At 52.9% G+C, this 22,037-nt stretch overlaps 6 protein-coding genes across 6 annotated transcripts; 2 read left to right on the top strand and 4 right to left on the bottom strand.

The window, feature by feature from the left end:
• Positions 1-1,054: 1,054 nt before the first annotated feature.
• AB675_2186 (Mediator of RNA polymerase II transcription subunit 12) lies at positions 1,055-5,635 on the bottom strand (the record flags this gene model as incomplete). The annotated part of the gene is made up of 3 exons (XM_018142137.1): positions 1,055-2,098; positions 2,196-5,276; positions 5,387-5,635. The coding sequence occupies 3 exons, from the start codon at positions 5,633-5,635 to the stop codon at positions 1,055-1,057; spliced, it is 4,374 nt and encodes a 1,457-aa protein (XP_018002955.1).
• Positions 5,636-9,426: 3,791 nt separating this feature from the next.
• On the bottom strand, positions 9,427-10,380 carry AB675_2187 (uncharacterized protein; the record flags this gene model as incomplete). Its single annotated transcript, XM_018142138.1, has 1 exon — positions 9,427-10,380. The coding sequence occupies one exon, from the start codon at positions 10,378-10,380 to the stop codon at positions 9,427-9,429; it is 954 nt and encodes a 317-aa protein (XP_018002747.1).
• A 233-nt stretch (positions 10,381-10,613) lies between these two features.
• AB675_2188 (Sphingoid long-chain base transporter RSB1) lies at positions 10,614-13,931 on the bottom strand (the record flags this gene model as incomplete). Its single annotated transcript, XM_018142139.1, has 4 exons — positions 10,614-11,359; positions 12,839-13,448; positions 13,560-13,575; positions 13,705-13,931. 4 exons carry the CDS (start codon positions 13,929-13,931, stop codon positions 10,614-10,616), a joined length of 1,599 nt encoding a protein of 532 aa, XP_018003038.1.
• Positions 13,932-14,604: 673 nt separating this feature from the next.
• AB675_2189 (Glutathione S-transferase 3) lies at positions 14,605-15,439 on the bottom strand (the record flags this gene model as incomplete). Its single annotated transcript, XM_018142140.1, has 3 exons — positions 14,605-14,946; positions 15,038-15,355; positions 15,401-15,439. 3 exons carry the CDS (start codon positions 15,437-15,439, stop codon positions 14,605-14,607), a joined length of 699 nt encoding a protein of 232 aa, XP_018002944.1.
• A 932-nt stretch (positions 15,440-16,371) lies between these two features.
• On the top strand, positions 16,372-18,613 carry AB675_2190 (Coatomer subunit beta'; the record flags this gene model as incomplete). The annotated part of the gene is made up of 2 exons (XM_018142142.1): positions 16,372-17,415; positions 17,465-18,613. The coding sequence occupies 2 exons, from the start codon at positions 16,372-16,374 to the stop codon at positions 18,611-18,613; spliced, it is 2,193 nt and encodes a 730-aa protein (XP_018003058.1).
• Positions 18,614-19,263: 650 nt separating this feature from the next.
• On the top strand, positions 19,264-21,662 carry AB675_2191 (3-isopropylmalate dehydratase; the record flags this gene model as incomplete). Its single annotated transcript, XM_018142143.1, has 2 exons — positions 19,264-19,350; positions 19,425-21,662. 2 exons carry the CDS (start codon positions 19,264-19,266, stop codon positions 21,660-21,662), a joined length of 2,325 nt encoding a protein of 774 aa, XP_018002634.1.
• Positions 21,663-22,037: the final 375 nt, after the last annotated feature.

Raw genomic sequence — 22,037 nt, forward strand, 5'->3', positions numbered from 1 at the left:
TCCATCATCGCTTCCCACCGTACCGGACCTACTACACTTCGCGGAGCAGAGGTGCTTTCCGAGGCCCCGAACTTCTCTATATCGTGACGAGAGCGATTTCACAACAGTGTTCACCATTCGGCCCTCCCTGCTGCCATGTGCGCTTCAGCCACTGCCGAACAGTCGAGCCCGTGCTAGAATCCCGGTATGCATGCCATGCATCACAATCGAGACGACTTGGCGGCCAATTTCTGCGACTTGACTGCTTTGAAACGTGGAGACCTTGTCCGTCAAGTCAGAGGCGCTATGAACTCCCTAATAGCCATGCAAATCCGGCGCCAGTGCCGCTTCTCTCATCTTCCTGTCTGTGATGTCAGATTGGTCACCGCACGGAGCCCCTACCTAACGGATTGACGTGAAGTGCAGAGTCTTTAAGGCGGGTGATTTTGTTAGCTTGACCTGGATCAAATGATGCCCTTCGAGAGGCCGGTTGAAATATGGTCGTAGACCGGACCGGATGACTGCCCGGGGGACCATACTTGTCACCGGATGACGTGGAGCTTTTGTTCAGACCGGATGACGGGATTGCACTTCGAGTTCATCCCTTCGCTACTGCCTTGAGTCATGGGATGCCTCGTGCTTGCCCGAGTGATCTTCCTCCAGGAGTACGCAAGCGCCATGCATGATGTTCACTTCCGCTACGGCGATGTCAACGCATTGACTCCCATGGGGCGAAATTTATGTTGGGGGTTGGATGTCGCAGGTGCAAGTGCAGGGGTGGAGAGTGAACGAATATATTCTCTCGCTCAATATGCCCTAAGTCTTACTAAACCACAGTATCCATCTCCTCCAAGCTCCCCTACGAACATGCAATATGCACATGCTAAATCGTCACAAGATCCCAATGCGCCTGTACCCAGAGCACTCGCTCGCTCGTGCCATGTCTACAATGATCGTTTCTGCTCATACCACCTTTTCTTTCGAATCTCAGATCGTGCACAACCATCTCTCGAACCCATACTGAACAGTTGACCTGGCCTTCAATGTCGTAGCAAATCACCAGCCTGCTGCTGAATCAACGTATGGCTGCAACTGGAATCGGCCTACGCGCACCGAAGAGGCCCAGCCCGAGGCTAGTCTCTCCATCCGGTCGGCCATGACATTCCAGCACCTCCCAAATGCGTGGCTTCCATTCTGAAGTGATTCCACTAAACGCAGATGTTGGCTGTGATGAGGTTAAGCCCGTGTTCAAGGCTGCAAGTCCAAGAGTCGCCACGTTGCCAGCGTTATTGGCTACAGGCTTCCCGTCTGAGGCTCGCTTGGTAACTAGCAGGCCTGAGCCCATCTCTGCTGCGTTCGGGAGATCACTGCCCATGGTGTTGACGCTGCCAAACAACCACTTCGTCTTGGCTTGACAATCTCGCAAGGCTGCGATGCTGTTCGACGTGCCCTCGCCATTCAGCGCTCCAGGATTTGCGCCAACGGAAGGACTGAGGCGGTCCTTCAAGATCCTCGCACAAGTGACACGGTTCTCGTCCGTTAGATCGTCCACATAGGTTGCCATGACATCGTAAGCGAAATCGACGACCTCCCTAGTGCGCTGCTGGAGCTGCAAGTTGTCAGGGAAAGTGACAGCAGGCAACATGAATGCCGTATGACTCGCAATGTGTGCAACATAAGCCAATATCTTGATATGATCGGGGTGAGATTGTGTCTTGCCAGTTTGGTCTCGGTTGGACAATTGCACTGGTCTCTGTAGACACAAGAGCTGCAGGAGTATCCTGAAATAATCGATGATGGTAGACGGTAATGCTCGTGATGAGATATCCATTGGTGAGGAGGGTGGGATGAGATGGCTTCCGAAGGTCGGTGTGCCCAGACCAGGTGTCGCTGGGGATGCTACGGCTTGCCTGTGGAAAGCTGATGGTGAGGTAGCCTGTGCCGCTCCCGCCGCGCTGCTTAAGAATTTAAGGAATTGTTGCAGCTTCTCCACAAGTTGCGCTGTGTTCTTGGCCGCCGGCGAGGAATTTGTGGGGAACAGCAGAAAGGCCTGATCGACGAGCATCTGCAGACGTTCCATCCGCTCCAGATCCAGGCTAACATCCAGTAACTTGCCTTGCTCGCCACAGGCAGCATTTCAAGTATGTTATCATCTAGGATCTGCCGTACCTGAGAAGTCAAGTCAGACTTTGCGACATGCAGCAGCTTCGCAATACTTTCGCCTGAACCTTTGCTGCAGCATTCACAATGGTATCAGCCAGACTAGCACCTGCAATCGTGTGAATCGAATTGAGCTGTAGATGATGGCGCACAAAAGGGAGCGAGAGAACATCCATGCTTTCCAAGGTGGCACCAATATCACCTCCAGGACCGTGTCCAACGAGTCCATTGAGATATCTGGAAAGATTGAGCTGTGCAGGCCTAGTCAACTCGTCACCATCTTTCAATACAATCCTGATGCAAAGCTCGTCCATGCTGAAGCTTGAGTTGCGTGGCATTTGGCTAGCGAGGTTCAGTAATTGATGCGGGTGAAAGTCTGCAAAGTCGGCCCATTTTGACAACACAGCATATCGCCGAAGGGCGGGCTGATCAGGAAACATGTGCTGGAGAATGGGCGCGGCCATCTTGTGGCCAGCGAATGCATCGACCAGCGCTTGCACACTCAAAGCGCCGACATCGAGAAGGTATGACACTAATGTCTGAGCAAAACCAGTCGGATTCATCGAGAGCAGCTTGACCAGCCAGTTGCGAATGAGTTGATCGCCTTGCTGCTTTCGACACAGCCTCAAGCGAGCCATGAGTTGGCAATGCGTAAAAAGTAAGTCTTGATCAATGGAGACCGCCTGCTTATCGATTCGTTCTGTGAGCAAAGAGAAGAGACGGCTCATTGTTTGCTCTGTCATGCTCGGCTCCGACTGAAGCACAGCCTCAAAATCGTTAATGAAGGTCTCCTCGGCGTTCTGCAACGACTCTGCGATACCATCACTAAAGGGCGAGCAAGCAGCGATCGCGCGACTGCGATCACCTCTGATCAGATCGGACTGGAAGAGCTTGACAGAGCCGGCTCTGGTAGGATAGGCAGTCTGCAGACCCAAGAGAGCTGTCGCGAACAAGGGCATCGTCACTTTGACATTGCGCAAAGACAAGTAGTTCTGCACCAGTCGTGTTTGCAGTGGCTCCAGGGCTCCTACAGCGGAGAATGTGCGTGCGTGGCGATGAACAGTGAGGACCAAGGCTGCCTGCAGATCTTCCGTGTATGTCTGTGAGCACAGTCCGACAATATCGGCAAGCACAGCTTCATCACCAATCGCCTCAAGGCAGGTACGAATGAGCTCAAATTGCTGCAAGGAAATGGCAGCCTGCACCTCAGCTGGTGCCCCTTGTTGCCTCAAGAGAGTCTGGTGCTTTACCTTGGCAACCACGAATCCGCGCAGACCGTGGGCCAGGGCGGATCGAACTCGCCAGTTCCAGTCCTTCAGTAAAGCCGTGATTTGCTGAGTCGAATGGGATAGCCGCAGATTCTCGTGAGCCTGTTGCATGAGATCTCGCACAAGACTTTGCAGCCGCTGCGTTGTCTGAATCTCAAGGTCCGTATCGAAGCCGGCCCGGCCAAGAAGTGAGTTGCGTAAGTTCAAATGGCGACCTTCTGCCTCAGAGAAGAGCAAGTCCGTTAATAAAAGGCTGCCGTCCTTGCAAGTCTGTCTGATGTACTTCTCGTTCCGAAGATCGGTCTGCTCTGACCTCAAGACAGATTTTGGCCATGGTAATCCGCGTACACTTAGCCACTGCAGGTATTTGCTCGTGGGGAACGCTCTGGAGCGCGAAAGCTCGGCTGCGAAATGCCGGAGTGCCGCTGGATCAAACAACTCTGGCGAGCCATGCGTTTTACCAACGAATTCGAGCAGAGCTTCCTCGGATCTTAGGCCCGTCTTCTGCCATTTCCGTAAGAGACGGCACGCAAGATACACCCGTTCTGAACCGTAACGATACCTACTCGTTGCCCATTCCGAGATCGCTGGGACCAGAACTGAATAGTCGGTGGATAGAGCGAACAACTTCTGTGACAAGGCATCAATGTCAAAGGGAGCGGTAGCACTATCCAATGTATTGACCAGGGAGTCTCGAGTGTCTGGCTTGGCGCGGTAGTGACGCTTGTTCGCGCCCATGGATCGCTCGTTCACGTGATCCAGCCTCTGGAGAAGACGACTTTCCAGAAAATTGTCGCTGCGCAAACAAGACTGTAGTGCAGGCTTGAGCTCAGGCCAGGAGTCGGGAGCGAGGAAGAGCTGTGGCCTGTGGAGCGCGAAGCCACGAATGGCTTCCTTCAATTTGACCACAACGGTTTGCACCATAACATTGGTTGAATCCCTCAACATAATAAATCTTCGAAGCAGAGTCTCTGCTAGCCTGCGGCCTCGTTTGCGGAACTTTGCTAAATCTTGCTTGAAGACATGTGCCATCATCAACCAGAAAGGTATCCGGTCATGCCCGGTGGTCGCTAACGTATTGACAATCCAGTCCAGGAAGTGATCTCGATCCAGCAAGTTTTCCAGATACAGCCGCGTTGTGAGTCGGAGTGCATACTGAAGGTTCTGCTTCCACAATGGCTGTCCATTCTGGTTGAGGACTGATTCAACGAATTGCTCGATGTTGAAAGTCCATTCTTTCAGCCATGCCCTTTCACCGCCGGCCGTAAGCGCCTGCGAGGTGCCCTTGCGCTTGAGAGTTCTGATCTCATTTGCTCCAACACATTTGACGAACCAAATTGCTCTACTTAGCGGTACCACATTTTGCAGACACTGCTCCAGCAGCCCGAGCCCTCGTATACCTTGCGGGATCGTTCGACTGAGTTTCTTTAGCTGCACATTCGGGTCCGCCAACTCACCTATCCAAGTCTTCTTCTTAGGTTCGGACAGCGTGACCCGCGGAGGTGGCTTGAATGCGCTAAGTGAATCGAGCATGTTATGCTTGGACTTGGCCTCCAGCGCAATCGAGAACACTGTCGACAGACTTTCGAGACCAGCGAGATGTTTGAAAGCATTGTACAAGGGCACTCTCGCAGTGTTCAATTCTTTGTCTGGCGGGTTCGGTGGCCGGTCCTGGTAGCCTTGCTTCACATTGATATCACTCAGTTGGTCCTCAGCACTTGGTCGTACACCCCAAGGGAAGTATCCTGCAGGTCGATCGTTCACTAGAGCTGGTCCACCTCGGGGCGTTACGAGTGCATCCGGCGTGCACGGCACCTGGCGTGGGTTTCGCGCCCGATGCGTTGGTTTCCGTTCCGGTGCTGCCTTCTTCTGGGGCCGGTCCTCCAAGGGTGCGCTGGCATCAGAGGAAGAGCGGCATCTTTTGGGTCAGGCCGCGTTCCCTCAGCACTATCTCGGGCTGTGATGATAGCTGCAAGCACTCGAAGGTCGCCTGGGTAAGTGTATTTCGGGGCCGGTGCATCGGCACTGGCTGGGGGCGACGTCGCAGCATCATTCGTGGTCGACTCGGTGCCATCGACTTTCCGCCTCTTTGTTGCCCTCTCGTCTATGTCCAGAAAGCCAGTAGAAATGGCTCGGCTCTGGGGAAATCCCAGACCCGAAGCACTGGGATTTTCGGAGTCGGGAGGACATAGGGGAGGCCTTTTGTTGGCCGGAGCAGCAGATGTCATGACCAAGGCATTTTCGCTGAAGATGTCGAGCCCCAATGGCAGCTAGCAATGCCCTTATATCATGTAGATTGTTTGACTTATAGCGGAATTATAAGGTATACAGCATAGGTCGCGTGCTCGCAGCCGAATGAACAGTGGCTTATAATGTGTGACGTCCGGGCACCGCCGCTGACAATGAAGGATGATTTTCGTTTCTGTTGCAGCCTAGAATAAAGAAGAGATATATTGCAGATAGTAGCAAACAATTGCAGAATCGAGTACAGGAGATAGCGTCGCTGGATGTTACACAAATGCTAGGGATGGTGCAGTTCGCATGGGACTGAGGTGAATGAATGAATGCGAATTGAGGCTTGAGCGCAGTTTCGAGCACCACACTCACCGGACTGACAAGCAGCGGAAGTCGGCTACCGGGAGCACGCACGCCCCCATGTCCCCTTCCATCGCATCCATGGCTCGCCTATTGCTGCCGCCGAAACGGCAATGGCGCCCACCTAGAAGCTCCATACCGCCACCTATGAGGATAAGCCGAGGAGCCCGTATCACTGACGTTTGTCAAAGTTTGCCCACGCTAGAGCTGAAAGGCCGAGCTCAATCGGAGAACAGGGAAAGCACAGTCGCCAACGATGCGACCTGATGACCCTAATAAGCGAAAGACCTCGTACTCTTGATTTCGACCGATCAAGCGACCACTAACGGCCATTATCGAATGTGCTGTCACTGTTGCGGCCGGCTGAGTAGAGCACCACTGCAACAGTGCCCTCCAGGCAATCACCGTCGAGGCAAGCAAGTGCTCACCCACAACTGCTTCATCCACTATCCAGGAGGTCCGAAAGCAAGACAGTCCTTTTCATTTCCGCGTCATTCCCTATCAACGAAGGCTTGCTCTATCTTGACTCTTGAAGATTCTCCGTAAGGGTACACTCGTTCACTATCAGCGCACAACAGCTCTCCCCTGCCGTAGCTTTAGGCAGAATAAAGCCGATGCTTGCGAAGGGCAGATTTTGAAACAAGCGAATAGCCGTGAGGACAGACCTGGCCGAGACCTCTTGTTTTCACCATCCGCGCCAGCCCAACGCGGATCTTATCTTATGATCGGCCAGCGCATCTTCGATCTCTTGTTTGTGCCTGGAAGCCTGAGTTGAGCTTGCGAGTCAGTCGTTACACGCAGGAAGCCCTTCATCAAGTGACAGCATGACACGACATCACGATGCAGTCACCAGTAGCAAAGGACAACACCTTCACAAGAATTGAGTTGCGGTACTGCGGCTTCAAATCGCACTTCGTAATTCTTGCTTCCTCGACCAAATGGGCATCGCCCTTTGCTATCATTCCGCCTCGGCTGGTGCTCGAAGCTGCGGACTTCCCCTCCCTGGTCACTGCACGCAACCTGCACGAAGGCTTCAAGCAGTCAATCATCCAAGTCGAAACACTGACAACCTTGCTACTGCATGCTGAGCTGTCACAGCAGACCGCGGTGACCTTCCTTCTGCGCTGCCACCATTGCTGCTGCTCTATACAGGCCCTTGTCCGCCACATCGTAATCATTGCCTCACCCGCGGTACGTCCCGGCGGGTACATGTAAGTGCTTCTCAGCGCCCCACCCGAGTTCCGTCAATTCACCGGAATTCTTCGGTACGTACACCTGATTTCTCTTCAGCTTCCCAAGGCCCAAGAGCACCGAGCAATGGACGACCTCGCACCAAACGGCAGCTCGGAATCAGTAGAATGCATTCCCGAATTCGTGCAATGATCTCGCTCTACGACTCAGCAGACAAATCATCACTCGCCTCCTCCTCAAACTGATAACACTCACTTTACTGATTCGAGCTCGGCGGAAACATCGCCGCTAAGGCATGATATTCTCCCCCAAACTCGCCGCCGGTCAAAGGCGAAGCCGCTAGGCACAAGCCTGTCGCTTACGTACACTGTTGACTACCACCTTGTTCCGAAGCACAACTAAGTGCTTGAGTGTTCTTCGGGCGAAATCCCTCAGCTTCAAAGCCGGGCTTTGGAAAGAGCGCGCCTCTTCAGCTGGACATCAAAGCTCTTTGGGAAGGTCCTCGGACATATCGGCCTCTTCTGCGGCAAGGCCTTATGTCACAATTTCATGTCGCGGACGACAATTAATACAGGTTGTACTCGCCCGAGCTTACAAACAGTCAACGGGTTTCCTCTGACAGACCTGGACCATCTACCCGTCCGAGGAATGACTCTTTGTAAGGCTAAGGCAGTATGACATGTTGCCTCCGTGACTCGACCAGACGGCAGCCTGTAACTTGAGCTTGACGACATTGTTCACCGTGAGGCATGAAGTAATATCGTGGGGAATGCCTTTGAAGCTTCGAAAAGCTGAAGCCCGCCCTATCGGACGGTCATGCTGCTTGAGATCACGGTAAGGAAGCAAGTCTCGCAGCTCGTGACAACGACCGTAACAGTTGTGACCACGATGCCTTTGAGTGCGCCAGGCCACCTTCATACCCTCCAAAATGCCTACGTACCCGCGGAAGTCATGGCCAGCTCTCGCCACGCCGAATGACAACCGAAAGAATCACCAAAGGGGACCGACTGACATAGTGCGTCTGAGTTCAAGGTAGGTCCTTAGGTACCTCTTGCTTGATAGCTGCTTCAAAGATCGTGTAACCCCACAGAAAACGTCTTGAAGATGGATGTCATCAGGTTTTTGACGCAGAGGCCTCCTTGGTGCGTAGATGTTAATGCTGGGGCAGTAATCAATACCGCTCAATTCACGGGTGTTCAGGACGACTTCGAGTTGTTTGTGACACTCAAACATGACTTTGACACAGACTGGAGTAAGAGATTGGCGAGAGAGAATAACGTCTCAAAAGTGGAAAGCAGTGGCAGTGGAATGATAGGTTTTCGTGTGCTACTATCTCAACGGCTTGGAATAGGTCTCAGGATGGGCATTGTTGTACAATCTCCGCACCCTGCGCAGCACCAAGGCCTCAGGTGTAACAATCCCCTCTCTCTAATCGTTCTTATAGGGTCCCAGCATTCATTCGTATTCACAGATTCTCGGAGTCGAATAAAAAGCCATTCTCAAGCACGATGGTTGCTCACATCGTTGCTTCTCGTGTCTTACTGCGCCTGCTCTTACCCAGATGAAACTCATCGGCCTGCGAGCAGCGGAGCGGTCTCGTCGAGCGACGAGTCAAGCATCGTTTTGTCGTGCTTCGGGGCTCTTTTCCCTCTCCTCCCAAGATTCCAGGTGATTGCGGTACCACCCGCCAGGCGGCCCTCAGATGGGTTGCTAGACTGCTGTGCAGCCGGTCGATTGCGTTTAGCTAGTTTGTTGCCATAGTGTTGAACAACCCCAGTATCTGCAAATTCCATCGGAGTGTCGTGTCTGTGCAGAGGGGCAAGGGAAGGAGCTGTGTATGTTGACTGCTAGACATCTACACTGCTCAAAGTGTCATGCCGCGACAACGCAGCACTTGAGTCAGGCTGCCTGACAGACTCGTCGACGTTTGAGGCCTTGCGACTTCGCAACGGTGGAAAGAAATCAACCGTGGTTACAGAGCCCTCCCTGGACGCTCGCCGCGGCAACTGTGCATCCTCGGGGACAGTGTCGATAGGAAGACTGCCTTTTTTGCCCCTGCTGCCACTCGGAAAGCTGAACGAGAGGCGTTCCGACAACCAGTTGAACCTCGAAGCCAGCATGCTGGAGAAAGATTCCGTCCGGCTCATTTTTCCATTCGACGCTGCGCTGTCCGCGGAGGCCCGCCGGGATTGTGCAGCTGCTCGAAACAGCTGTGTCTCTAGACTGTCCATTGCTAGCGAGCGTCTTCGGTTATCAGGCGCCGTAGTGGCTGAGTCGATGTTGAGCCTCGACTTGAGTCGGAAATGTTTTCGTCCCAAATGACTTCGTATACAGAACCGCCAGAAACGTATTGAGTCGAACATCTTCTTGTCTCAGCACTGGCTCGAAATGTATTGGTTGGCTGCAACAATTCAGGAGCCATGCCGGAGACCTTTGTGAACACTGGTTTGGCACTGGCCTTCCAAGATTGCTCAGGCACAGGCTCTTCAGCTGGCAGGACAGGAGGTGCACGTATATTGAAGATGCTTTGGCGTCTCGATTCAAATGTGGGTGCAGCTTGTTCTTGACCTGTGAGGGTTCTCAAAAACGCTCTTACGAGACCGGACGTAGAGCTCTCGAACTTTGGAGGTGGGAAGAAGGTCAGTGAAGTCTTCCTGTTCACTTGCCGCGTAATTGAAGCCCGGCGGAGCGTGATCATTGCCGGACTTGGACTGTCTTGATGAACAGGCTCAGGCACAGGAGGTCGAATTTCTGCCGCGGTCTTGTCTGCCAGCTCTTTCGCGGGTAAACCTTTCGAGGAGACCGTCCAACGGCGTCCTCTGATGTTTGGGTGGTCGCTACCGCGCCTGCTGATGCGCACGCTCCTCAACATCGGTACACCAGAAGTAGAAGCCAGATGTGATAGAGATTTGGAATGATGAAGTACTGCAATCGGCATATCATCGTAGGTGATAGATGAGCCACGCAGCTCAGTGCTGGAAGCACATGCCCGATTCAAGCGGCGTCTTTCGCGACTATGTGGCACGAAATGCCTTCTCTTCATTGAGAGGCTAGTCACATCGTCGTCAGCAGGTTTGAAGGGCACATCTTCGGAGCTGGCTGGTGAGAGGGGTGGCGTGAGCAACGTGTGACCGTGGAAGCTGGAATTGCCAGCCTCTACGTGGCTCATAGATGGCGGCTTAGTCATGCCCGATCCGCATACAATAGATGTTCGTACCAGGCAAGATCAGTACAGAGGTCGTTGTAGTAATAATGATGAACAACGAGCGTTGATGATGGATGTGGCGTTTAGGATATGAGAAGATGTCCAGGACCTCAAGGTATGCGTTGGAAGAGCCTAGAAGTGCACCTGCCTGCTTTGTCTCTGCAGAGCCAGAAAGAGCGAACTTCAACCGCTGGGAGGTGGAAGTCGCAAGTATTTCACCCAGCCATCCAAGATGAGGAAGGAACAAAGTCCGCTACGCCACGTCGAACCTGCGACAATGGCCATTCCATCAATCTCGACCAAGCGTTCATGTCGATAAGATTTGAAATGTCCACAACAAGTTTCTCTCCCCAGCCAGAAGCCCACCAGTGATGATCCATACACCGGAAGCACGCAGCCCAATGTGCGAGGATGACAAGAGCCATAGGCTCGCCACTCTTGATCAGTTCGATGTATTCTGGCGGGGCTGAGACGAGGAAGGAGAAGATGTGGCTGTCCCATTCAATGACACTGGTACACCTTGTGACATCTCGAAGGCGAATGACCTGCTGGTGGAAGAGCTGCTGGAGTTCATCTGCCTGCATGCTCGTTCTTACATCTTCAGGATGGTAGCTCATGGCGGCATTGGCCAATTGTGCGTACATGTCTGCGACATCAGGCCGATGCTCGGGCAAGTCTACCGTTCTTGGATATCGCATGAACTCGGCGATGTCTCCCTCAAAGTATTGCTGCGTTTGGTGAATGACGAGCAAAATGCCACGCAATGTTGAGATGACCATCATGAAATTCCTGGTCGACGATCCAAACGGCAAGTTGATGTCGGGCACAGAATCGGCAGACCCCAGGTACGAGAAGCCAGGCGTCTTCATATCGTTCGGTAACCGCTCAACAGCGAACGTGATGAGGGTCAACAGCATCGACAACGAGAAGAGAGCGGTTGCGTTGTCCGCAGTCGGATGCGCTGTCAGGGGTGAGTATTCTTGAAGCGCAGCATTCTGATGGATGAGCCGGCGCTGGCATACTTGCGATACTCATCAGAGTTCTCCTTGAAGGCGGAAGCTTTGTGGAGGGCTGCTACTGCTAGGATGCCTTCCATTAAGAAGCCATGCCGGAGGCCCTCGTTAAAAACCTTGTCTCTCCAAACAGCATGCGTGGGCAGTCGTGATGATATAGACATGTAAGTTCGTGTACAGTACTGGTGGATCAATTCCAGATCTAGGGAGTCCACGACCTTTGGTGATGGAGCAGGGGAGATGCTCTGTACTGGATGTTGATACATTGCGGGCTGATTCAGATCCATTCGGTGCATTTGAGCATCTGGTGTATGATAGCCATTATTGGCGTTATTGGGGCCGATATGGTCTGGGCCAGGCGTGGGCAGAGTTTGTGAGGCCGCCGGCGCTGAAGCATCGACGAATCCATCAGTTCCATCGGTCACAAAAGAACATGTTATGTGCCTCTTGACGCAGCGCTGGCATTGCGGTGCTGTCTCATCGCACTAGCACAGTCGACGTGTTAGCGACACAGATACAGAGTGCGAAACCGCTTTTCCACGGTAAGTGGCCCAGTGAGATCCGACCGAAAGGCTTACCTTGACCCGCCGAGTCTTACATTGGCGACAGCCATGATGCGATTTTGTGTGGGATCTCCGTGACGGCATCTTGATCGCATGTTCATCTCATCAATTCGATGATCATCAGTTTTGTAACGCGACAGAGAGTATAGTTGCAAGACGCACCGAAGTTGGTTGGAAGTGGAAAGATGTACGAGAAACTTGAAGCTGGACACGAAACAAGAGGAGTGGGCGGCTGGGGCTGATCCCCAAACACGAGCCCGGTCTGGATCTAGATACTCCATCGATCATCTTTGCCTTTCTCAATTTTCGGGCGCGCCTCGAACTCGTATGACACATTTGGTCGCTCGTATACTGTCGATTTCCGAGGAAGTCCTAGTATGGGCGATTACCATCCTCTTCGCTTCGTCCCATGCAGTCGTTCGGCCGCCCGCTCAGGATACGTGCGATGCTGGGGTCGCAAGTCGCGACACTTCCACTGCCACGCAGCGCGGGGATGAAAGCCATCGCCTCCGAGTTCTTGCTACGGCACTGTCGGGACAGCCTGATCACATTCCGCTTTTCGCAAGAGCGTCGCACTTTCTGTGGAAACATACGAGATCGACTGACGATACTTGTTCCTCGAATCTCAGATTTCGCGATTGGATGTATGATCGCGACGAGGAGCATCATTCCGTCCAAGGCGTCCTACGCTGCTCTACCTAGGTAAGTCCGTCTATCTACATCGGCCTTGACCAAATTGTTCTCATTCACATCCCAGTGCTTTCCTGTACGCTTCCCATTCACTTCTTGAACATCCTCATTGGCTCGAAGAAATAGCAGGGTGGAAGACGGTAAGGCAAACACACGCAATCGCGATCATCATACCATCCAAGAGAAGAAACTCCGTCTCTCTCCTCATCAGCTTGTTGCCCCAGCCCCTATCGTCGTTGCTGAGTCCTGCCATCTCCGGCATGCGATAGACACAGCGAATAAGCGTCGTGACGAAAGCAATAGATACAGCCCCAATGAATAGTCGGAAGTTCCTCTTTATGGCCGGATTGCTGCGATTCTTCTCCCAATTCGACTCAGTCGAGAAGTCGCCACTCGATCTCAGCGCTTGCTTCTTTGCTTTGCTAAACCGGCGGTAGTAGTCTGCCATCAGGATAGCGCAGGCTGTCATGGTGGCGATTTGGAAACCGATACCAGCGATAATCAGCCCATTACCGGCGTCGAGCAGGGCTTGTCGCTTCTTCTCGTCCACGTTGGCTGAACCCTGGTCGGGAGCAGCGGCAGCCACACCACCACCGCACGCCTGCAGAACAATCGACCCAAGATCGCAGCCGATGAATACCCAGGGGTAGAGCCGAGGCTTCAAGCGTGAGTGCTCGGGTCCACAATAGAGGACCACGTGTTTCAAGGTCAGGTAGATCGCGGCGGCCAGGAAGCTGGGGGCGAGTACCAAGCAGCAGATCTGCATTTTGAAGCCACCATCGCTCTATAATGGCGAAGTTAGCGAAGAGGACAGGTAAAGGGACATATCGTTCAGGTATATGTCGAAGAGAAGCGGAAAAAGCTTAGGGCTGTTGGAATCTCGAAGTGGACTCACCCAAGGATTGTCATTCCTGAGAAAACGGTCAGTCACAGATCCCAACGAAGCACGAATGATAAGCGCAGTTAGAGTGACAACAGCAACACTCAGGTCATGGCCAACAAAGCACACGCTTCCGAGAGCATACCGGGAAGGGACTTACATCATAACTCGACCTGCATATCCTAGTGTCTCCCCGATAGTAGCGAAGCCCATGGCCAACAAGAATGTCCATGTCCGCCGTATTGATCCCATGGCTACTTGTGAAATAAAGCAGAGGCCGAAGAGCGCAACGAAGAATGCATTGACTCCCAGGACTGGTCGGTAACCGTATAGAGTCAAATCGACAGGACATGTGAGCGACACCTCTTCACACGTTCGTCGAGACATCTTGAATTTCGAGGAGTTTGATGTTGCTGAATCTGCGATTGACTAAATGATGCTGAGAGATATCTTCGAAGGGCCCTTTCCTGGGAAATTCTATAGTGCGAGAATCAAAATAAGAAATTTGGTGACGTGGAAGCTGAAGGTTGTCAAAAATGTGAAGAGAGGCGATACGAGAGAAGGTTGCGAGAGCAATTTACATTCAAGAAGTTCTAGAAGGAAGAAAAGCCGTTGAGAGATGTACGGGATGTCTGCCCGGAAGACTTCGTAACCGATAGGAGCAAAGACCATTTCTACTGGGCACCGAACACCACCCAAGTTCAATTTGATGCAAGCGATGCGACAAAGAAAACTCGATGACCCCAATAAATAATGCTACGCGAAGGCGGATGTAGCTGATTCAGGCATAGTATAAGAGAACGAGATTTATCCTTTTGGAGCTTTGCGGCAGATGGGTGCTGTCAATCCAATCAGGGCCGTTGCGCCCAGGGTTTTATTGCCGCCGAGGCCTGGAGTTTCTCCTGGCATGCACGGCGTAAGCAACAAGTGCGGCATGCAAGAGTGCATCATGCTGTATCATCTGCAGCTCATTCATCCTCGTCCGGTACAGCATGAACGTCGTCGCACCTCTACTGTGGTATAGTGTCTCGGAGACCGACGCGTTGCCCGGGAGTCTTGTTCAAAATCCGAGCGTGGAGCAGTCATATCCGTTGCCCTTCTCCATACTACGTTGCCAGGCCGGTCGTGCCTTGCAGCGCTTGCTCCATTCCTGAACCAAAGGATAGTTGGAAGGAGTTTTGATCAACTTTCTCTGCTCGAAGTTGTCATAGACGAATGTAAGCAAGAAATCTGGTCGGCCAGGGAGGGCCCCCATCAGAAACTCTTGCCCCTTCAACTGGTCGTCCAGATACGAGAGAAATTTCTCGACTTCGGCATCGAAAAAAGCTGAGCGGAGACCCTTCCAGATCCCGTTCATAATGGGTCTGGCAAAGAAGGGTGAAGCGTGCGCCAACGCGAGGAACTATTGTCGTAGCGTAAGTACACAATCAGGGTAAGTAGCCTCGACAGCTGAATAGGTGCCATAGCCACGTGCAACGCGCAGAGTGACTTACGATCACACCAGTTCCCATAATACCATTCATACTCGAAGATACCAGGTCTGAAAGCTCGTCTTCTCGAATGGCATCGTTCCGTACTCCGTCGCCCCTAAACTTTCCCTCGGTATCGTACGTATCGAGCAGATATTTGATCACATTGCTGCTCTCGATGAGAACTCGTCCGGTAGCGAGCACGAGCTGGGGTGATTTCCCAAGCGGGTGGGTCTTGAAGAGTTCAGGAGGCGAACGGCCTTTGATCCGTTGGTGCAGCACGAGATTGTACTCAACGCCGAGTTCCTCCAGCGCCCACAGTACTCGGTGTGATGCGGAATCCTAGCACTGTTAGGTCGTGAGTAGTGGTAATGGTCGTGCTCTCACGTTGAGATAATGCAGAGTCGGCTTGCCGAGTGTGCTCATTGTGCTTTGGAACAAGAGGATTGGGTGCTCTGTATGAAGGCACAGATACGGTGCCTACAAGTACGTGTAAGACAGGAAGAGTCAGATCGAGATATCAGCGCGAGTTTCGGGCTGTAGATCATCCGCTAGGTGGCTGGGCGGGCAAGAGATCATGAGATGGCACGAGTTCAGAAGCTTGTACACAAAGGATGTACCAAGGCCGCGGCATCAGGGTCGTCAGTAACATGCATTGTTGTCAGGCTGAGCATATGCGAGCTGGTTAGCTAAGAGAAGTGAGGAGAGGAAATAAAATTCCTTCGGCTGCTTCAAAAGTATTGATCTGCCTTCATCGTCCACCGTAGTCTACGGTCAAAAGTTCCTTGCCAAGGAACACGTTGGCTGAAGTGCATGAGGAGCAGCAGGCCGAGAACAACCAGACAACCACGCAACTTGGATTGACCTCGCTCGCTATTCGTGGTCGTGAACGACCGGGCATCCTTCATTCAGCGATGAGATCAAATCCTTGAGCGATCGATCAAGCGTGGCTGCCTCGACTCCCCAGACAGCAACCCCTCCCTTGACTGCGACGACTGGTGCAAGATGAGGTTGGACGTGAAGCGGCAGCTCTTTGCTCGGTCAGAGCGCGTTAAGGGCATCGACTTCCACGACACCGAGCCATGGATCCTTACGACGCTATACAACGGCCATGCACACATATGGTCGTACGAAACACAATCGATCATCAAAAGTTACGAACTTACGGATGTTCCAATACGTGCAGGCCGATTCATCTGCCGAAAGAATTGGATCTGTGTAGGCAGCGATGACTTTAAACTCCGGATCACCAACTACAACACCGGCGAGAAGGTCAAGACCTTCGAAGCCACCCCGACTACATTCGAGCGATCGCCGTCCACCCCTCCCTGCCATACGTCCTCACAGCCTCAGATGACATGACAATACGAATGTGGGATTGGGACAATGGATGGGCTATGAAGAGGGAGTTCGTCGGCCATGCCCACTATGTCATGTCACTCGCCTTCAATCCCAAAGACACAAATACATTCGCCTCGGCGTGCTTGGATCGAACAGTCAAAATATGGAGTCTGGACAAGGGCACCCCGAATCAGACTATCGAGGCGCACGAGTCTAAGGGAGTTAACTACGTCGACTATTATCCACATGCTGACAAGCCCTACCTGATCACAACCTCCGATGACAAGACATGCAAAATTTGGGACTACCAGACGAAAGGCTTGGTGGCTTCTCTGGAGGGCCATACTGCCAATGTCTCGTTCGCTGTGTACTCGCCCCAACTGCCGATCATTGTGTCCGGTTCAGAAGATGGCACAGTCAAGATATGGCATGCCAACACATACCGCTTAGAGCAGTCGCTAAGCTATGGCCTCGAACGTGCATGGTGTGTGAGCGTACAACGCGGCAAGCAGAGCATTGCAATGGGCTTCGACGATGGTGCGGTCGTAGTGAAGATGGGCCGCGAAGAGCCTGCAGTGTCAATGGACAGTACCGGCAAGCTGATCTGGACGAAAGTCAATGAAGTACTATCTGGAATGGTCCGAGGCGATGATGCCTCTCTGAAAGATGGCGCCCCCATAGCTGTAGCACCGAAAGAGCTAGGCAACATCGAAGTGTACGCCAGCTCTTTGCAGCACTCGCCGTCAGGCCGCTTTGTGGCCATCTGCGGCGACGGAGAATACCTCATTTACACAGCGTTGGCGTTCCGACAACAAGGCTTCGGAAAAGCCCTCGATTTCGTGTGGAGTGCAAGCAGCAACAATGACTATGCGATCAGAGAATCGGGCACAAGCGTCAAAATATTCAAGAAGCTGAAGGAGAAGGGGCCACTGGATGTTGGGTTCTCAGCAGAAGGGCTTTCCGGCGGCACTCTGCTTGGTGTCAAAGGTCAAGGCGGTATCGGCTTCTTTGACTGGGATTCAGGCTCGCTTGTTCGTAGGATAGAGGTCGATTCAAGAGAGGTGAGTTCTTGTTCGTCCTACTACGAAAAGTGCACTAACGTGAAGACAGGTCATTTGGAGCGAATCAGGCGAGCTTGTAGCGTTGTGCTGTACTGACTCAACTTATGTTTTGCGATTCAACCGCGAAGCATATGCTGAGGCAGTCAATGAAGGGCAAGCAGATGAAGATGGCGTTGAAGCCGCATTTGAGCTGCTGCATGAGATGTCAGACGTTGCGGTCACAGCCCACTGGGTTGGGGACTCATTGGTCTACACAACCGAAGCACGACAATTGAAGCAGCTCATTGGTGAGCAAACAGACACAATTGCTCACTTCGATCAGGGCATGTATGTGCTCAGATACCTGCCACGAGATGGACGGCTCTACCTGTGCGACAAGGACATGGCCTTGGTCTCATACACTCTTTCGACAAACGTTGTGGAGTACCAGACTTTAGTCCTCAGGGGCGACCTTGATGCCGCACAAGCGTTGCTGTCCGATATACCAGAAGCGCAGATGAACAAGATCGCGCGATTCTTGGAAGGCCAAGGCCATAAGGAATTGGCTCTTGAGGTTGCTACTGACGCGGAGCATCGGTTCGAATTGGCGCTGGCTCTGAGTAATCTGCCGATTGCACTGGAGATCGCACGGCAACAAGACACGGAGCACAAGTACAAGACTGTGGGCGATGCGGCTTTGGCCGCGTGGGACCTCAAGACAGCAGAAGAGATGTTCGTGCTGGCAAAGGATATCGGCAGTCTGCTCCTACTCTACACCAGCTCGGGCGATAAGGACAAGCTGCTGCAGTTATCCCAACAAGCTGAAGATGCTGGAAGTCATAACATTGCCTTTGGCGCTCTGTGGTCTGCTGGAGATGTTGACGCTGCTATCAGGCTGCTCCAGCGGACCGGCAGAACGAGTGAGGCTGTTCTACTCAGTCATACGTACAAACCATCGAAGACACAGCAGCTGGCGAAGGAATGGAAAGAGAGCTTGGACAAGAAGGGCAAGAGCAAAGTCAGTCGTCTGATTGGTGTTCCAGGCGAGGATGAAGATCTCTTCCCTGAATGGGACGAGTATCTAAAGATGGAATCAGAAGGGAAGACTGGCACGCTGGTCGATATAGACGGAGAAGCTGAGCCAGAGACCAACGGAGTTGCCACAAATGGGCACACTGACGCGGATGCAGCAGACGATGACGATGACAAGGCCGATTGAGCCATTGGTAGGGACTGAAAAGGTACTTCGGTTCAGGCAATCATATCGGGGCGACCTCTGCGAGCATGTATGGAGCAATGACGGCAACGGCGCCGTTTGTGGCGGGACGCCCGTTGTCCTGATGGCTCGCGAGGGTCCCCATCATGTGTGAGCGGTGCAAGGTTGGTACTGCTACCGTACGTGCGATAAGATATTCAAGGCGCCACTACTATGCCACTGTAGGTCCAGCCCGACCATATCTTTGGCCAAGATTGACCTTCGACTTGGAATTAGGGCACAAAAGGGAATACTACACCATAGAGCCCATGAATAAAAGTGCTCTAATGCTACTGATGAACTGCACGTCCGATCGGCCCCATCTGTGCCAAACCTTGACCATGCTCGCCATGCAACAACACTCTTGAGAAGGCCTCCCAAGCCGCCTCAGCCGTGCCTATCCATGCCTATCCACGCGCAAAGTGACCAATTGCAGCGCCGTTAAAGAATGTGAAGTCATCCAAGTGGCACTGCGTCTCCAAAAAGTCGCCCGACATCGGTCTGCCTCGGTCGCTCAGGTATACATTGCACACCCCTCCAGAGTGAGGCATTGTTACTTTCCTCTCATTTGCTACCATTAATCCAAGCCTGCACTGTTTGTAGTTGTCAAAAACATGCCTTCCGCAGACAAGAAACCCCAGACTCTGTACGACAAGGTATTTGAGAGCCATGTCGTCAGCGCAGAGAAGGATGGCACAGTGGTGAGTACTGACCGCACGACACTCACACTATATTTCATATAGGCCATTGCCACTGACACTACCAATCCATCCAGCTCCTCTACATCGACCGCCACCTCGTTCACGAAGTGACCTCCCCACAAGCCTTCGAAGGCCTCGAGAACGCCTCCCGAAAGGTTCGCCGACCCGACTGTACACTCGCCACCACCGACCACAATGTCCCCACCTCCTCCCGCAAGAACATCAAATCCGTCGCCGAGTTCGTCAAAGAGGAAGACTCACGTCTGCAATGCGTCACCCTGGAAGAAAACGTCAAGAAATTCGGCCTCACGTATTTCGGGTTGGGCGACAAGAACCAGGGAATTGTCCATGTCATTGGGCCTGAGCAGGGCTTTACTCTGCCTGGTACGACCGTGGTTTGTGGCGACAGTCACACGAGCACGCATGGCGCGTTTGGCGCGTTGGCGTTCGGGATTGGGACGAGTGAGGTTGAGCATGTGCTTGCGACGCAGTGTTTGATTACGAAGCGGAGTAAGAATATGCGGGTGCAGGTGGATGGGAAGCTGGCGCCGGGCGTGTCCTCGAAAGATATTATATTGCACGTCATTGGGGTCATTGGGACAGCGGGTGGCACGGGTGCAGTGATCGAATTCTGTGGGAGTGCCATTCGAGGATTGAGTATGGAGGCGAGGATGAGTATTTGCAACATGAGTATCGAGGGTGGCGCAAGAGCTGGAATGATTGCGCCGGATCAAATCACTTTCGACTATCTCAAGGGCAGGCCGCTTGCGCCTAAGCCGGACAGTAATGAGTGGAAGAAGGCGACGAATTATTGGTTGAGTTTGAGATCGGACGATGGGGCGAAGTATGACAAGGAAGTCTTTATTGATGCGAAGGATATTGCACCGACGGTCAGCTGGGGTACGTCGCCGCAGGACGTGGTAGCGATTACTGGTGTGGTGCCCAGTCCGGATGACTTCAGCGACAAGGACAAGAAGGCGAGTTGTGTGCGGGCTCTGGAGTACATGGGACTGAAGGCTGGGACGAAGATGGAGGATATTGAGCTCGACAAGATCTTCATTGGTTCGTGTACGAACTCGCGCATCGAGGATCTGAGGGCCGCAGCGAAGATCGTGGAGGGCAAGAAGATTGCTTCCAGTCTCAAGCGAGCGATGGTTGTGCCAGGTTCTGGTAATGTCAAGAACCAGGCTGAGCGGGAGGGGCTGGACCAGGTATTCATCAATGCTGGCTTCGAATGGCGAGAGGCCGGATGCAGTATGTGCTTGGGCATGAACCCAGACATTCTCTCGCCACGGGAACGCTGCGCGAGTACCTCAAATCGAAATTTCGAGGGTCGGCAAGGTGCTCTAGGACGGACGCACTTGATGTCACCTGTCATGGCGGCTGCAGCTTCGTTGACGGGCAAGTTGACGGACGTGAGGAAACTGGTCGACAATGCTACACCACAGAAAGCTTCACCGAAGCTGGACGTACAGCCCGAGTTTGCCGAAGTCGATTCCGAGGAAGAGCTTGACCGAATCCTGGATATCCCAACAACAGAAAGCGCCGGACACACAAACAAGAATCCAGAACCGACCGAGTCTGGCGGCATGCCCAAGTTCACAGTCTTCCGAGGTATCGCGGCGCCTCTCGAGAAAGCCAACGTTGACACCGACGCCATCATACCCAAACAGTTTCTCAAAACTATCAAGCGGACTGGCCTTGGCACCGCCCTCTTTCACCCTCTCCGATACAACGAAGACGGCTCCGATAACACGTCATTCATCCTCAACCAAGATCCCTACCGAAAAGCTAAGCTCCTGGTCGTGACAGGCCGCAACTTTGGCTGCGGATCATCACGCGAGCACGCCCCATGGGCGTTGCTTGACTTCGGCATAAAATGTGTCATCGCACCCAGCTACGCGGACATTTTCTTCAATAACTGCTTCAAGAACGGCATGCTCCCCATCGCTATCCCGGACGACCAAGCCACCATAGAGAAGATCGCAGACCGGGCAAGAGCAGGCGAGGAGATCGAAGTCGACCTACCTGGTCAAGTCATCAAAGCCGCCGACGGAACAGAACTGGCCAAGTTCGATGTCGAGGAGTTCCGGAAACACTGTTTGGTGGAGGGCTTGGACGATATCGGCTTGACGATGCAGCAGGAGGCACAGATTACCGAGTTTGAGAGGAAACGGACGATGGACACGCCGTGGTTGGATGGTAGTGGGTATCTGAAGAAGTGGCGAAAGGGCGAGGCCACCAAGGTCGAGGCGGCGCCGGTGCCGAAGACGAACCGCGGGGAGGTCAAGACTGATCCTGTTGAGTGGTAAAGATGGCTTTAATCTGATGTCCGAGAAATGCAACTGCTTTCGAATCTTGCTCTGGTCTACCAGTATACCCATTTCCGGGCTTCGTGAATAGAGTTGTTTTGTTATGTCCAATCGAAGCGGCAAACACTGGCTCGAAGGTGACAAGTGTATAGGGTGCTCTTCTGAAGATTGGCAGTGGTGACCTCGGGATGTGTTGATGAGCTGTCTAGACTGTTGCTTCGAGACCTCGGAGAGTCAAGAACAATGTAATAACGAAAAGCCTAGTAGACAGGATAAATTACACAGCCAATGTCGAAAAGTGCTACTTCATTACAAGACCTTTTCACGATACAGTGACTGCCACCGTGGTAATGTGTGCTGCGACTGCCTCTGTGC

This window comes from Cyphellophora attinorum (genome assembly GCF_001299255.1).
Source record: "Cyphellophora attinorum strain CBS 131958 chromosome Unknown Contig6, whole genome shotgun sequence".
Taxonomy (NCBI): Eukaryota; Fungi; Ascomycota; class Eurotiomycetes; order Chaetothyriales; family Cyphellophoraceae; genus Cyphellophora; species Cyphellophora attinorum.